The following is a 17622-nucleotide window of genomic DNA, read 5'->3' as shown; positions in this document are numbered from 1 at the left end:
TGGCTGTATACTTCTTGAATATAAAATCATGACACTAAAGCCTGTGTGTGTGCACATTTGTGTATATTTGTATGAGTATATGTGTATGAGTATATGTATTTGTGCATATTCATTTGAGTGTGTGTGTGTGTGTGTGTGTGTGTGTGTGTGTGTGTGTGTGTGTGAAAGGAGGGGGTGTTCTCATGTAGTCCACGTTAGCCTTCAACTCACTACATGGCCAAGAGTGAGGATGATCTTGAACTTCTGGTCTTCCCGCTAAGAGACGGGATCACAGGTTTGTGTCGCTACCTTTCCTAGCTTTAGTCAGCACTGGGGACTGAATCCGAGGCTTCGTGCATGTTAGGCAAGCCACGCAACTGGGCTTCATCGACAGCCACAAGTTACTCAAAATCTCAAAATCGGTTTCTTAGGTGGAGAGAACGGTGCCTACCTGAGGGGCCAGGAAGAGTCCCACATTCTGCCAGAGGAACTTAGTGTCCCACATATGGCAAGCACTCGTCTAGTGGCAGCCGTATTGGAGAGGGAAAATAAAAGAGATGGAAGTTAAAGATAAGCAGATACTTTTCAAAAACCCAACTACCGGAAGCCAGTGTGGCACTCAGCCTCAGGATCGAGCTTGCAAACTGCTTGGTAGACCTGTGGTACCACTTCTAACATCAGAGCTTATTCCCACCCACAGCTTTCTTCTGAAGAGCTGAGAGCATGTTGCAAGGCGGATATTATTTATATTATTATAATATAATATATAATTATTCTATCATATTATAATTATAGAATTATAAATATATAATATTAATACATTATATATTATTTATAAGGTTACTACATATTTGTGACCACTCGGTTGAAAATAACTGTTAAATGACTGTTTCCATGCTGTGCCCCAAAAGGAACAAAACTCATATCTGAGAGCAAGGGCATCCTCATCTGTATCTTATCACAATGCTAACAGATTTCCTAAAATCACCGAGCATAGAAATCCAATCGTCCATCGTGTGACATGTCCTGTTTTCCATCTTTTCTGGAGGTAGAGCAGGTTTTGCTTTGAGACAAGATCTCGATATGTGGCCTGTGTTAATTCTGAACTGTGACCCTCTTGCCTTGACTCAAGGCACGCTAAAGTCATAGATGAACATCCCCCTGCTGGGCCTTGTCATATCGTTTTCTGAAATCCCCATAATGTTGACAAGTGTTTTCGTACTAAACTACTACTGAACTATTAATACACAAAATATAATAACTATGTAATAGGATATATGATATGTATAATGTATAATATATAATAACTGAACAGTTAAATTATTACTGAACTATTTTAATATGAGAAGAAATCCCAAGTCAGCATCCTTCTGGAAGCATGAAAATGACTCCTAGTTTTATTTCTTTTAGATTCAGCTTTTGTGTGTATGGGTGTTAACATGTGCCCGCACAGGCTGAGAGTGTGTATAGATGCTCAGAGATCTATACTGGAGTTACAGGTAGTCATCGTGGCTGGACGTGTGTGCTAGGAACTGAACTCAGGGCTTCAGGAAGAACAGCCAGTGCTCTAAGCCTCTGACCCATCTCTCCAGCTTCTCCGTTTTTATTTCTAAAATGACAAAAGGTCCCAAGTGTTAGTCATGTCACAATTATTCTCGTGTGCATGTGAGTACATGTTTTGTGTGTATGCATGTGTAGGGTGTGCATATATGTGCATGCACGTGCATGTGGAGGCCAGAACTGAACACTGTCTTCTTCAGTCATTCTCTAGTCTTTTTAAAAATATTTATTAATTTATGCATTATGTGCATATGGATGGGTGCTTTGTCTATATGTATGTCTGCACACCGGTAAGAGGGCATCGGCTCTCATAGATGGTCGTGAGCTGCCCTCAAGTTTATGGAAATTGGACTCAGAACCTCAGGAAGAGCAGCAGTGCTCTTCATCACTGAGCCGTCTCTGTAGACCCTCTGCCTTACTTTTTGAGACAAGGTCTCTGACTAAGCTGGTAGCTCACCAGTTGGGCTAGCCTATTCTTCCCTAGACCTGAGGTTCCAGACGTATGCCACTGCCGCCAGTTTTAATCTTAACTCCAGACCTCCTACTTGTGTGAGAAGCACAGCTATCTTCCAGCCCCATATTATTTTAAATTACACTCAAATGGGGCTAAATTCTTCACCCAGAGTAGCAGAGATTGGTAGCTAATCGTGGATAAAGAGGGTGTGTTAGTTAGGTTTTCTTCTGATATTTATTTATTTATTTATTTTTGTACTATGTTAAGACATCTGATGTAATAATTAGTCAAGAAAAAAAAAAAAGACTGTTTTGGGCTCTTGGTTCTGGAAATCCCAGACCATGGTCAAGTGGCTCTGTTGCTTTGGTGGACTGTCAGGTAAAAAGGACATGGAGTAAGAATGGTCATCTCATGACCAAGAAACACAAAGAGGGAGAGAGAGGCCAGGGTTCCATAGTCCCTGTCTTAGCTAGGGTTTCTATTACTGTGACAAAATATGATGACCAAAAAACCGAGTTGGGGAGGAAAGGATTTATTCAGCTTACATTTCCGGGTGTGTAGTCCGTCGCTAGAGGAAGTCAGGACAGGAACTCCAGCTGGGATGGAACCTGGAGGCAGGAGCTGATGCAGAGGCCATGGAGGGTGCTGCTTACTGACTCGTTTTCATGGATTGTTCAGCCTGCTTCTTATAGAACCCAAGACCCAGGAATAACACCATCCATCATGGATTGGGCCTTCCCCCATTGATCACTGATTGAGAAAATGCCTTATACTTGGATTTAATCGGGGCATTTCCTCAAGGGAGGCTCCTTTCTCTCTGATGACTCTAGCTTGTGTCAAGTCCACACACAAAATCAGCAATTATCATGCCCTATAAGAGCTTGGCTACATGACTTAAGAACCTCCCACTAGGCCTAAACTCCCAAAGACTCCAATACTTCCCCTCACACTGTGAGGACCACGCCTTGAGCACTTGGGACCATGGGAGGACATTCAACATCCAGAGTATAGCAAGAAGGGGAAAGATAATCTTAGGCTTGTTTCCAACACTGTTCCTAAATTTTTTTTCATTTTTTTGTGCATGTGTGCACACATGCAAATGCATGTCTGTGTGTGTGTGTGTGTGTGTGTGTGTGTGTGTGTAGTGTGCGTGCACATGTGCACATAGCCACTGAGTCCACAAGAGGGCTTTGCATCCACTGGAGCTGACGTGACAGGTGATTGTGAGCCACCTGAAAGGGTCACTGGGAACCAAACGCAAGTGTTTCACAACATCAGTACACCCTCTTCACCCCTGAGGCATCCCTCCAGCTCCTGTCAGCACTGTTTTAAAATGTCTAAACGTCAGGTTGGATTAGTTGAAATCCTAGGCCAGGTTTTCACGTGAGAACAGTAAAGAATATTGCACAAGTAATTTTAAAAGCTAAAACTAAAACCGTGTGTGTGTGTGCTAATGCTGTCCATTGAAATGGTTGTATTACTGGGGCCTGGGGCGGAGGCACAGTCAGAGTCATCCTATGCCTGGGACAGATGAAGCAAGACCTACCAAACCAGTGGGACACAAGCGCACACCCAGACGACACCCACTGCCTGTGAGGAGCCACCCTCTGAGCATGTCCATCTACCGCCACACCTTACCTCCTTTCAGTTCTGGTGACTGCATGTGTCTCTCTCAGGGCTGTCTCAGGCCCCTTGTAAGCTACCTACCATACCGGAAGCTAAACGACGTGGTTTAAATCTTTCAACAATTCCAGGTCATCTCCACAAGCTCCCCTTACACTTAAGTATAGTCTCCTTCAGTCTAGAAGAATCTCCCTTCTAACTCCAGCACATCTCCTGGAACCCAGGTCCAGCTCTCTTTCCTGTCTGTACCTGCTTGCAGACTTTCCTCTTCAACTTCAGAGGCCTCATGTACACCCACATGAGCCCCTGCAGCCCCTGCCAGGTTGTCTCAATTTATGTCCTAAACCAACAGGTGTCCTAGGGTTAGTATCTGAGGGAGAGGCGGTCTGATGTTTCCAGTGCCCAAATCACTCTAGTGCGTGTGCTTTGCTAAGTTCTAAAAACATCATGAATCCCCAATGATAGTTTTCTCTTGCTAATAACATAATGACACATAACAGGTAAACATAAAGAAAAGAGGTTTGTCTTGGCTCAGGGTTTGGTCCAAGGATGAGGGACAGATCTGGGGATGCCGGCTTGCTAACGATGTCCTCGAGTGGTACCAGGCATCATTGGAAAGACAGACAACATGCATTTCTGCCTCTTCCGGCCTCTCTCCTTCTGTGAAGCCTGTAGAATTCAGTCACGGTGCTCCGTTTTTTTTTTTTTTTTTCTATTCTTTTTTTGGAGCTGGGGACTGAACCCAGGGCCTTGCGCTTGCTAGGCAAGCACTCTACCACTGAGCCAAATCCCCAACCCCTCGGTGCTCCGTTTCTGATGACCTTAGCGAACCCTAGGCAGCTCCCAAAGGCTACACTTTATGTCGTGTCTACAGGAACTGGACATTCAGAAGTGAAGGAGACAGGCGTACTTCCCATCTCAGGGAGTCGGCAGTCTGTTAGGCAAGTGGATGGTAAACAGGCCACACAGAGGGAAACGGTGATAAAGGAAGATGCTTGTGATGAGGAAGTCAGTTTAGATGAGGTGGCCTGATCTAAGGAGAGGGGGACATCTGAGCATAAGCTGGAGTAAAGTGAGCAGTAGGCCTCTGTCTGTCTGCCTGTCTGTCTGTGTGCGTGTGCATGTGTGTATAGGAGCAGGTAATATAAAGGCCTTGAGACAAGAGCAAGCTCAGCTTGGACAGTACATAGCTAGGAGGTCACCGTGCTGGAATACAGACAGTCTGTAGCCGGAAGAGGTTAGTGAGGTCAGGTTAGGGAAGGTTGTTCAAGTTCCCTAAGGACTTTAGCATATAGAGTGACTCAAATTGTCATTGTGGGACATGAGATGACTCACCTTTGAAGAGATCACTTAGCTCACTCTGGCTGCTGCCTCCGGAGAATATGGAGTGACATCAGGCAGAGCAGCAAGGACAGTGTCCAGCTCCTGATAACCCTGACTTGATCACCAGCAGGGCGTTCAAAGAGCAGCCTCTCTTTGAAAGACGTAGGTAAAAGTCTTCTTTGTGGATAACAGGGAATGGTAGTGTTACAGAGGACTGAGAAGGTGTACACACACACACACACACACACACACACACACACACACACACACACACACACCCCTCCCTGTGGTATAGGCTAGGGAGGTGGAGACAGGAGGATTAGAGTTCAATCAAGGTCATCCTCCCCTAGACAGTGTGTTGGATTCCAGCCTGGGCCACATGAGACCCTATCTCAAAACAATAAACAATAAACAAAAACCCAAATAAACCAAACCCAGACAAACAACAGAAACAAATAGTGACTGGAAAGATGGCTCAGCGGGTAAAAGTGCTCACCGTCCTTTCAGAGACCTCGAGCTCTGTTTCTGACACTCATGTAGAATGGTTTACAACCTGTAGCTCTCAATCTGATCCGATCCGATCAATGTCCTCTTCTGACCTCCAAGGGCATATGCACCTGTGTGGTATATACCCACACGTACACAGATAAACAATATTAAAGAAAAACAGCCGACAAACAAACCCAAACAACAGAAAGATTACAACAGAATCATTCAACTTATATACACAGGCTAACATTTACTTTGAAATAGACTGTATGCAATAAAAATATCAAAATAGAGGGCATAATATATCACATCGAACATTCTAGGGAGTATCCTCAGGATATCAGAACAGTCAAATCACAACGTCCTCTCTAGTGGTAGATGCTGTTCCCCTTTACAGAGAGGAAATGTTTGTCCCGGGTCTCACAGGGAGTAAATGGCAGAGCCAAGAGTCAGCTCCGGCTTCTCGCTCTGCAAGCCAAGAGGCATACACCACACACCTGTCCAGGGGCAACAAACCGTGGTTCTTGCTCTGCCCGGAAGCCGCCCCCTGGCAGCGATGGCGGCAAACCCACTTTTTCTTTCGCACTTCTCAGCTAACCATCAGCAGGCATATGTCGTCTGTTCTTTGTCTGACCCTGTTCAGGCTGTTGCCAGTCCCGGAGCACTTTGTCCTTTTGACTAATGTCATCCTGAGGTCAACTTTGCCTCCTCTCATTGCCACAAGAGCCGTTTTTGGTGTACAGCTCTCTCCATGAGCCCCGCCTCACCACCAGTTGTTACAAGTTGCTTTAAATGCTCCAGTGTATCATGTTTTCCAGCTTCTGTTGAAGCAGGACGCGTGCCTCTTCCGCTGAGTGCTAAAGGTCAGGGGTGACCCTGACAGACAGTAGACCTGACCTTTCCAGAACACTGAACTAGAGAGGGCAGGTCCCCTTGCCCTTTGGCATTGACTCCTTCCTCTCAGCACTAAGTGAGCACAACGTGGCAGGTGGTGAATATCCATCATTTGCATATTTAGTTGAGTGCCTACTATGTCCTTAGGCCGTGTGATAAGTGCCGAGCATATGTTGAGAAATCAGAGGCTCACTCGGTCACCACTGCAGTAAGGGCTTTCCCTGTATTTTGGTCTGAGGGTCTCCAACATCCTCCTGACTGCAGATGCAGGAAAGGCCAAGAGCAGCGCTGTACCTAGGAACTGAAGCTGACAGAGGGCAGCGGCCAGGAGTGGCAGGCAGCCAGAAGTAAACAAGTGTTTGGAAGGCCAGACTCCAGACACACGTGTCACAGACACGGCGGAGCCCCGGGTCTGGGTGAGCAATGGAAAACAAGCATGGAGTAGGTGAACAGTGATTAGAGCCTCCTCAGGAGTGGAGTTGGTTTGGGATTGGAGCCGGCACACTTGGAAGTCAGAACTCTAGGGGTTCGGCGCTGAGATGCTGGTGTCTGCTTTCCAATCCCGGCACTGATGTTTATGTGTGTCACCTTGAGCAAGTCCTTTAACCTCTCCCGAGCTCACTTTCTCATCAATGAAACGAGTTTCCAATAAGCTCAGGGTTAAGTGCCTGGAAAGCTTCTCTAGTGCGGTGGCCCGCACAGAAAAATACTCGGGAGAGGAGACTGTGATCCACGCTACTCACACCTCATGGGGGTCCTCCGGTCTTCCCGGGGTCCTAGCATCTGCCAATCTTTTCTAAGGGACCCAGTCCTAGCCCATTCAGGGCGTGCCCTGCTTTGATAGATTTATTTGCTTGCTTGGGCGGAGCTTGGAGCACAAGGAGGAGGAGGCGGCAGCGGAGGCGGAGAGCGCAGAGAAAGGGAAGCCACCCGGGGGCAGCAGGCGAGCCAGGCGGGGTTGGGGAGGAGTCAAAGCGGGTTCCAGGGGCTGGGCGCTGAGCGCAACGAGAGCCTAGGGCGGCGGAGACAAGGGCGGGGGCGACGCTTGGCGGCCAATGGAGCGCGGCGCTACGGCAAGGGCGGTGCAGGAACCCCGGCCGCTGACAGTCAAAGTCGCCAACTCCGCCCTCGTACCCGCGGGATCCCGGAGCCGGAGCCCGAGCCCGAGCGGGGCCGAGGCCGCCCAAGGCGCGCTGCGAGCGAGCGAATATGGCAGCAGAATGAGAAGCCTGGCGCCGGGTGGTGGCCGCCGCTGCGGTGCTGCTGCTCGCGATCGGCGCCTGGTACCCTACGAGCTTCATCCTTAGTCGGCCTCTGGGTGGCCTCTGGGTTCCATTAGGTACCAAGGACCGGGGGGAAAGGAGATCCGCAGCCCAGAGAGGGTGGTGAAGCCGGAGCGTCACCCGGGAGAGAGATTCTGCGGGGATGAGCCGACCATGGAGCTGCCTCGGCGGGGCGCACAGAGACGGCCGGCGCTGCCGCGGGAGCGCTGCCTGAGCCCGGGCTCCCCGGGGCTTCGGGGCCTCGTGCGTCCTGGCGGAGTCCCTGCCGCTGTCTCCGGAAAGGACACGAGCCCCGAGTGGCGGGCACTGCAGCAGTCACGCCGCTGAGGCTCCCGGAGCCTGCAGGGTCTGTGGTTCTGCGCGCTGTCACGCCGCCGCACGCGGGCGCCTTGCCCGGGGCTCGGCGGCTGGCGCAGCGCAGCGAGGTCGGCTGCAGGAGCCGGAGACTGCGGGACTGGCCGGAGAGGCGTGCGCGCCGGTGTTCGACTGGAGATCCCGGCAGAGGCAGAACCGGGTGGACCTGAGCAGCCATGCTTCCCGGGGTGGGCGTGTTCGGCACCAGCCTCACGGCCCGAGTCATCATCCCGCTGCTGAAAGATGAGGGCTTCGCGGTGAAGGCGCTGTGGGGCCGCACTCAGGAAGAAGCCGAGGAGCTGGCCAAGGAGATGAGCGTTCCTTTCTACACCAGCCGCATCGACGAGGTGTTACTGCACCAGGATGTGGACTTGGTGTGCATCAACCTGCCGCCGCCGCTCACCAGGCAGATCGCTGTCAAAACCCTGGGTGAGCGACCCCTCCCCCAGCCCTCTCTTCTTTAGCCCGGGTCTTCGCTTCGCTCCCTCTCCAATTGCAGACACCCCAGGAATCCAAGACCCAAGCCTATTACTCCCAGCTTTCCCCTCCCCAGTCGGTGGCTTTCCCCACCTCCACGCTTCGCTCCTGGTACCAGCTGGAAGCGCATCCCCACGTGTGTGGTGAGGAGGCTGGAATAGGCTTGGGTTCTAGGTATAGGAACCAAATGGATCAGAGGCAGAAGACCGGTTGCTGTTCCGGGAGAGAAACTCGGTACCCAGCTGAATGTGTTAGTTAGTGCTCTGGTGTGTTGGTGCGCGTGCGTCTGGGAGAGGAGAGCGCGTGGCCAGGAACCCTTGAATAAAGGGCCGCACACGTGGCAGGGTTTTTCCTGGGTGTACCTGTTGTGAGCAGCTGTGGCACCCCGTTTGGGTCGTTTGTTTCCCTTCACTGTAAGTGAGTTTAGCGTGAGATTAGAGATTTGACAGCTGGCTGGAATTATCTCTTGCTCTGGGAGCAAGCAAGACGGTGGAAGCGAGAGTGGGCGGGTCTATCAGAACACGCTCAGATGTGTCAGAGGTTAGTAAAGATTGTAATTTAACCTTTGGGCACAGTCTCCCGGGAGTAGGTTTCTACTCCAGTTGAAAATAACACACCTTGTGTTCTGAGGAGATGGGAATTGTGGTTTCGGAGGCAAGGATGCTTTGTGTGTGGGGGAAAAGGCCAGACGCTGCAGTTTCCTTTGGAAACGTGCGATGGCACCTCCGTATTTTGCCTGAGGAATATTCCCGAGACACATTGTGTTTACAAGCAGACGGAAGGTGGGGTTAGGGGGGGCTCTTCTGTGCTCAAATGCATGCCCCGAGCAAGTCTGTCCATCTGCAGCTCTCTTCCAGACCTAAGACAACCCCACTTGGCTATACCCAGACGTTTCACTACCCACCCTTGGAAATCAGGGTTACAGAGAGGAGGCTCCTGACAAACTAGGCTGGAGAAATTCTAAAGTGGGGGCCTCGGGTCTCTCCTTTACTCATTAATTGTATTAAGCTTCTGGCTTTTGGAGCCTGGTTTCTTTAGCTTTGAACCGAATTCTGCTAACTTTCTGTCAATGTTTCTTTTCCCTCTCATGGCTGGTTTATACCGGGTAGATCCCCCTCCCTTGTTAACGTTGGATTTGTGTGTCAAATAGATGATAAACAAGCTGTTGTCTAAAATGTATTAGGGTAATTTCTATAACGTGTTTGTCTTGAGTCCCGTCTATGCTGGAGGCTCAGGTCTGGTCCTATTTAAAAGCTACTTGGAGTTTTCTCTTCTCTACGGAGGCACCTCTGCAGGGCAGACCCACGGAGCAACCCCAGAACAGGGGAGAGTGCCAGTTACAGAACAGAAATGCTCTTATGTTCTCATGGTCTCTGGTACTTACTATCATTGCTGTTTGAGGTGGGGTCTCGTGTATGCAAGGCTGACCTCCGACTCCCGGTTTAGCTGAAGATGACCTTGAACGTTTGATCCTCCTGACTCTATTTCCTGAGTGCTGAGATTCCATACCTAGTTTATTTGGTTCTGGGGATCAGACCCAGGGCTTCTTGCCTGTTAGGCAAGTACTTCACTAACTGAACGACATACACCGCCAGCCTTGGGTCACGGAAGTGTTTAGGGATGTAGACCATTGTTGTACTTCTCTGTATATTTCTGTGATGGTGATGATGATGGTGGTGGTGGTGGTGGTGGTGATGGTGATGGTGATGATGGTGGTGGTGGTGGTGGTGAGGATGGTGGTGAGGATGGTGGTGATGATGGTGATGATGATGTCGTCCGTGTGAGGACTTGGGGTGTGACACCATGATAGACCACCTTCTGGCATTCACAGGCATCAGGTTTCAGCTCTCAGCACTGGAGAAAAGAATCCATGTAAGTTCTTGTTTTGCACTGACAAGGCTGAAGTGAGTTCCTCTTCAAAGTGAAGCACAGGAGGCTCCGTTAACCGAGTTTACTAAGTATGATAAGGGGATAACCCAGGGTTCAGCCTTCCTTTCACCATGGGCTGTAGGCTTTCTTCTTTCCCTTTTGGGGTTTGTTTGCCAGCGATTCAAGGTAGTCCATGATTATGGGAAATGTAGAGGCACCGAACTGGATTTGGAAATGGCTGAACAGGTGTCAAGACTTCATGGGAAGACACATGAGGCTTCTTTCGATTGTACCTTCCAGGCCACTCCTGACTGACTTTCACAGTCATGGTTAAGACATTCTGCACACATTGCACAGGAAGTGGAAAGCCCCAAACAGTTATCAGGCTGGTCTCGGCTGTCGGAGGTTTGCACATAGTAGTGTTTATTGGGGACTGAAAAGAGCCATCCATTAATGAGTCTGGAGAAACATTCTTCTTCCTCCACTGTGAGCAGGACTGACCTGTGGCTGAGTCCATGTCATGACCTGTTAGTGAGATGGCACCAGATAAGTGAAATTGGGCCGGTGGCATTGCACTCATCTTCCTTTGATTTTCAGAAACGTCCTTCAAAGTTCTACTACTACTAGACTTGGGTCACAGTCTATGTTCAGCAAGCCCGGTTCAGCCACCTGCCCTCCATGAACCCATGAAAACAGACAAATTAGTAGCAGAAAAGGAGATTTAGTCAATACCGAGGAGAGGGACAAACGGGACCCTGTGACTCTCCAAGTCTGGTTTCAAGGTCTTCAAGTGAGACCTTGTAATAGAGGTTTAAATGGAGGCTCAGAATTCCGCATGGCTGAGCAGTTCCTGTTCAGGTGCTGTCCACCACTCATTGTTTTGGCTCCACCCTTCCCGCCAGGTAGGCTGACAAATTGCAAATTGCTTTCCTAGAGAAAAGTTCCCCTAGGGCTGGCCCAAGCTTTAAGTTTTCTCCTCTCCCAGTGTGAGATTCCTAGGGGGTGGGGGTGGGGATTCCAGTTTCTTGGGGCCCATTGTCTGATAGACAAAGTGAGAGGTGTTTCTTTGGACTTTGTTCATTCTTTTCTGGGCATTTACACTGCCTCCGGGCATTTCTGCCGTAGAGGTATTTCTGCCACACAGTTTGTATGCCATTTAGGGATGCTTATAACCGAGAACCTCTTGTGGGACAGCCAGTGTGGTAGTTTGTGGTGTACTTTGATGTGATGAAGACCAGTCTCTAAGGTAGACACCTGGCTGATTTTGCAAATGAGGGTACCCAGATTCAGAGAGCAGAGTTCCAGCTACCCCTAACCACACAGCCAGAGACCCAGCAGCCTCTCCAGTCCTTCCTTCTGCCACCTCCTAAGCCCGCTCCATTTCCACATTTCCTGTCAGAGATAGCACTCGCTCTCGCGCTCTCTCTCTCGCTCTGTGTGTGTGTGTGTGTGTGTCCTGTGTTGCTTTCTATCCCACCCTTGGAATTAGTTCCCCCATAATATCAATGTCATCTCCTGAATCTTTCTGTCTCTGTTGTCCTTCCTGGGTCCTGGGTCCTGGGTCCTGGGTCCTGGGTCCTGGGTCCTGGGTCCTGGGTCCTGGGTCCTGGGTCCTGGGTCCTGGGTCCTGGGTCCTGGGTCCCTGGGTCCTGGGTCCTGGGTCCTGGGTCCTGGGTCCTGGGTCCTGGCTCAGCCCAGTGGCTTCATCCTTCACTGAGATTCATTCTTACAGCAGGGAACCAGAGACACTGTCCCCATTGCCTTTGCCTTTAGGAAAAGCCTTATTAGCCCGATGGCACAATAAGCAAGAACTGGCCTCTAATGAGCCTGGTCAGCCTCATGCCCTGCAAGGCATTCAAGAATCCACTGAGGTGGCTCAGTGAGTAGAGATGCTTGCCCTGCAAGCCCGGAGAACTGTTTGATCCTTGGAACTCACAAGGAGATGGAATGAGAGAGCCGATTTCACGGGATTGTCCTCTGACTCTCAGATATGCACACACACACACACACACACACACACACACACACACACACACACACACATGTGTGCGTGTGCGCAAACTCCATGAGCTAATACTTAACATACCAGTGGGTTATGTTGGAGAGACTTTTGGTTCTTACGTTCGAGCTTCTGTCACGAGCACCATTGTTCCTGTAGTTGGACTAAGAATTGTACAGCTTTCAAGACTGGATCGTCTGTTAGCACCTCCTGAATCTTATACTTCTGCTTCTCACCTCCATCCTCTCCTTTGTGTACCCTTGGAGGCACTCAGTCCCATAAACCTTTGTACTTTCTAGAACTAATTTGAATGTGTTTGTTTAAAATTGGAATTGTATTCAGTTAGTGTGAGTAGGTTATACATTTACATAGCACACATTTCAAGCTATATAGAGCAAGTGTAACCTATTCTGAGGTAATCAATCTTTCTCCTTTTTTCAAGGTTTTCCTGGATACAGTAGTAAATATGTTTATAAGAACTCACTCTATAGACCAGGCTGGCCTTGAACTCAGAGATGCCTCTGCCTCCTGAGTGCTGGAATTAAAGGTATGCATCACCACAGCAAGGCTGCATGTAAGAATTTTCATTTCATTTCTTTTGGATGAAAGTCCCATTCATGCTACTGGAAATCCACTATCTATCATTTGACAGTGTTAGCCTCTGTATCTATCTATTAAAAGCGCTTAATAGTATATAAACTTTCAGTGTATCATACAGTTACATATTCAGTTGGCCCTCCACGTTTGTGAGTTCTGCATTTGTGTATTCAACCAACCATGAATCAAAAGTACTTGAAAAACAAAGAAAAGAAACTGTACCTCTACTGAACAAACACAAATGTTTCGCTTGTCCTCACTCTCTGAACTGTATAGTAAGACGGCCACACCCAGCCTTCTATCCCATTAGTTACTCTAGGCTAATAGGTCAAACACTGGGACAACAATGTAGGTTACACACAAATGCTCAGCTGTTTTATGTAAAGGACTTGAGCATCCCTGAGCCTTTGCACCTATGGGGACTCTGGGACCAATCACCTGCTGATAAGGATAACTGAATGCATATTATATAAGTATGTGCAATATATCTCTTATATACAAATATAGACACTGCACCTGAACACACATACATATATTTAGATGTGACTATATCCTTAGTCATGTTTTGGGCTACATAGGATCTCACTGCATGGGTGAAATGAAAGCGTATTTGACCCGCCTTCCGTTATTCAACATTTCGGTTGTTTTCCATCCCACATAAACATGGAATGAGTCATCTCGAGGCACTGCCATTTTTTTGTACACACTAGTGTGTTTGTAGCATAATGCATAAACTGAGAGCTGGCTGGGGGGGTATATTTGCATTTCATTGGACGCAGATACTGCCAGACAGGCTCGCACCCAACACACTGCCTTTGGTCAGTTCCCTTCAGAGAGGCTCCCGCAAGGCCCTGGACTACAGATGCCTAGAGGTTGCTTGCCTTGAGGATGCCTAGACTACAGCTTGGTTCACACCGTTCAGTCAGAGCGGCTAGCAGCTCAGGACAGTAGCCCTTCCCAGCTCGTCTTGGGTCAGTCAGAACCGGCCAAAACATTGCCCTCCTGCAGCAGCCCTCTCTCCACAGGTAATGCTGTGTGGCTACCTGCCTAGGCCCAGTCTGTTCTCTGTACCATGGGGAAGGTGAATGTGTGGGAGTCTCCACTACGTCGCTTACATCTGTGGCGTTTGAGCTGTCTCTTGGATGCACCATGCTCCAAGACCAAGGCCTCTGTTGTGTTCCTGGAATTCCCTAGTCACTTATCTGACTCTCTAGCTCTTTGCACTGGCTCTGGACAGTTGTCTAGCCTGCTCTCTCTCTCCTCCCTTTGAATGGCTGGACTGCTCTCTCTCCTCCCTTTGAATGGCTAACTCTTTTTCTACAGATCCAACTCAAGTGTTATTTTGAGGGAGTGACTTTTCATTCCACCAAAGTTCCTCTTCCAGCTCTGTCTCTTTCCGCGTGCCTCTTATCTCCTTTCTGTTCACGGCGACACTCTCACAGCCAACGAGTCTCATAGCGGCTCGGTGTCCCTCTGTTGGAAGGCAGCTCGTCCTCTTTACCCTCTAGACAGTGCCGGATACTAAGTCATCCAGCAGTCGGCTGCAAATACCAGTAGAATGACCAGTGAGTGTAGGGGACCTTTTCATCGTGTGGACACGGGATCTCAGGAATTACAGGTTAGGGACAAGACGCAGCTATCAACCCAGCATTTCTGGGCCGGGTGTGGTATTCTGCACCCTATTCTAACTTTACTGTGCATTGGTATTACCTGGGCAGCCGTTTACAGTGGAGACTCCTGGGTGGCATCCGAGACACACAATTTCCAGCCTGTGGTTGCGACACTGGACCAGCTAGACACTGGGGTTACGGCAGCACTCTGCAATTGCAAACAGAGGGAGGCCTCCCTCCACGAGTAATCACTTTGCTGGTGAACTGTGCCCAAGATACCTGCTGCCTTATGTGGAATGGGATGCCACTTGGCTGTCAAGCTCCCTGTCCCCATGTTTGGAAGTAGCTGTGAAGACCCACGGGAATAGAAACTTTATTCACCCTGGGGCGGCGAGTAAAGCCGGAGGCTTTCCCTTGACCTCTGACCTTTGCTTGCATGGAATCTTGCCTCGACCCGCTTGGCATTTGGCATCATTAGTCAAGGACCTGGAGCGGTCCACCCTTTCCTGGCAGCTGCGGTTGCTTTAGCACTGAGGAGGGCCGCTGGGACAGAGGTGAGGACTGACGGCTCAGGCCATTGTTGCCACACCAGAGACCATATGGGCTTCAGATAACGCCAAGGGCATACTTGGACGTGAGGGGCGCCATTCTGAAATCCTGGCAGACCCTGCATTTCCAGTTCTCCCCTGGAGTTTCTTTTGGATCAATTCCTATCTTAACACTGAGAAAGAAAAAAAAAAAAAAAGAAGTGATTGTATTCTCTGGGTTCCTGCCCTGCACACAGCAGGAAATGATTTCTGGTTTACCAGTTAGGTGTAGAATTGAGGAAGCCCCTGGGCATTGTATAAATGGGAGAAATGACTCTGTTCACGGGTTAGGAAGGCTGAAGCCTGATCAGGTTCATCACATTGAACTGATACTGGGTGCACTTGAGTGATTGATCATGGGATCGTGGGAGGTGGATGATTCCGTAGAGGTTTAGCTTGGAGGGAGAAAGTAAATGAAGTTGGGCATTTTGCTACCTCCACTGGGAGGCCGATGATGAAAGAGGAAGTAAAAAGCGTGCTTAATACGAAGGCCTATTGTGACATGCTTGCTAGCCGTGACTTAGGAGGGAGCGTTGGCCTACAAAGTGCTCTGTGTGTGGCTAAAGTAACCAGCTGCAGGAACTGGTTGGTGGGTTGCTACTGTGTGTCTTTGAGAGAAGTGTTTGTTTTAAAAATAATTACTAAAGAACTTTAAGAATGTTATTATATTTTGTATAATATGTGTATTTTATGTATCGTGTATATGGAGGTCAGAGGGCAACTTTATAGAGCTGGTTTCCCTTTCCGATGTTAGGTGAGCTCTGGGCATTGAACTCGGGTCTCTAGGCTTGTGCAGTGAGCACTTTTACCCACTGGGTCATCGCACCAGCCCTTTTGGAATTGTTACCATGTGCAGCAGGCCTGTGGAGGTGAGAGGACAAGGGGATAAGGGTTGGTTCTCTGCTTCTGCCTTCAATGCCAGACTTTTACGGTAAGTAATTTTACCCGTTGAGCCTTCTCACCAACCTCACCCAGTACCCATTGTTCCTGAGCCTCGTTTATCTCACCAGTGAAATGGAGCAAAGGGTACTACCATGTGGGACAGTTAAAAATGAGAACGCTTGTGTAAAACTTGGCCCGTTGTCCCCACTCGTTGTATGTACCGGCTCAATAAACATTCATTTCTCATAATCTCTCATGTGATCGGTTCTCTAGCTAGTTTATACGTATGATTTTTTAATGGGGAGGGGTAATAGTCGAGACAGTGTCTCATCTTATAGTCCAGACTGGCTTTGAACGTGCAGCAATCCCCTGCTTCAGCCTCTTAGGTCCTGGGTGGGATTACAGATGTGAGTCACCATCCACGCCTGGGTTGAATGGTCCTTATTTTATTTCCCAATTAAAAGTATTTCTTTTTGAGACCTCTTCTTGTTATTCCCAGGCTGGCCTTGAGCTCAGCTATGTAGCTGAAGATGGCTTTGAGCTTCTGATCTCTTGTCTCTACCTCCTGTACTGGGATAGGCAAGCACTACCGTGCCTGGTTTTATGCAGTGGTGGGGGATAGAGCACACAGGTCTCCATCAATGCCAGGCAAGTACTCTCTACCAAGCCCCAAATGGTGCTTTTGAAATGTTTTTCATATTTCCTGCCAGATTTAGAAAATAACATTTAAAAGTTTTCTTCCCTCCCTCCCTCCCTCCCTCCTTCCTTCCTTCCTCCCGCCCTCCCTTCCTTCCTTCCTTCCTTTTTTCCTTCGCACAAAAGGGAAGGTTATCTAGGACAAGCTTTTCATTTTGGCCTTGCTGCAAACTCAGTACAGTCAGCCTTCACGGTCTATGGGTTCTACATGTTCTGATCAATAAATTACAGGTTGAAATTATCCATATAAAGAAACTGCACCTGTACCTAACACATACAAACCTTTTCACGTCATCATCCCTCTGGCCAATGCAGTAGGACAATGGTTTACGCAGTCCTTACTTCTAGCTGGGGTTTAAAGTGCATATGGTTCTGGGTGAACACTGTGCTTTTACAAAAGGGGTTTGAGCACCCAAAGATTTTCGGATCCTCCAGATACTGAGGGATCACCATAGTGGCTTCATTGATGTGGGGTCAGCAGAAGGCCAGTCCTCACTGTGTCTAGAGACTGACCATTTGTGATGGGGATGTGGGACATCTCATGGAAGCCCGGAGTTGGTCTTGGGTACCTGGGCTGTGTTTTCCTTGAGTCAGTTTTGCTTCTCTGAGTGTCAGCGATGTCTTCCTCCCATCCCTTCTCACGCCAGCCTCTGCTGCTTCCAATGTGGTAGACAATTCTGTCTGCAGATTCCTGCTCCGTGCACTACAGTTCGGCTACCTAGAAAGAGCAGCCCCTCCCCACTTCCCAGGTGTCTCTGCTTCTGTCTGCTCTCCTGGCTGTCGTTTCTATGGATACCTTTAGTGTTTGGATACAGCAAAAAATGCCTCCCGGATCACTCAGCTGGAGGGTAACAGGAGCAGAGGGAGTAAGGATGCTTTTTCTTAGCACAGCCACACTCTTATGCTGAGGAGAGCATGGTTGGTATTTGCACCAATGTAGATGTCT

General features: G+C 48.9%; 1 protein-coding gene across 1 annotated transcript in view; it reads left to right on the top strand.

Annotated features, from left to right (window-relative positions):
• Positions 1-8113: 8113 nt before the first annotated feature.
• Gfod1 (glucose-fructose oxidoreductase domain containing 1) overlaps positions 8114-17622 on the top strand; it is a 99444-nt gene continuing 89935 nt past the window's right edge. The window contains exon 1 of the mRNA XM_032885253.1: positions 8114-8388. Coding sequence (XP_032741144.1) covers positions 8136-8388 — 253 coding nt within the window. The 5' untranslated portion in view covers positions 8114-8135. The remainder of the gene's footprint in view (positions 8389-17622) is intronic.

The sequence above is a fragment of the Rattus rattus genome, chromosome 14, assembly GCF_011064425.1.
Source record: "Rattus rattus isolate New Zealand chromosome 14, Rrattus_CSIRO_v1, whole genome shotgun sequence".
NCBI classification, from domain to species: Eukaryota; Metazoa; Chordata; class Mammalia; order Rodentia; family Muridae; genus Rattus; species Rattus rattus.
The sequence above is the reverse complement of the archived record's forward strand: the minus strand, read 5'-3'. Positions and strand labels throughout refer to the sequence as shown.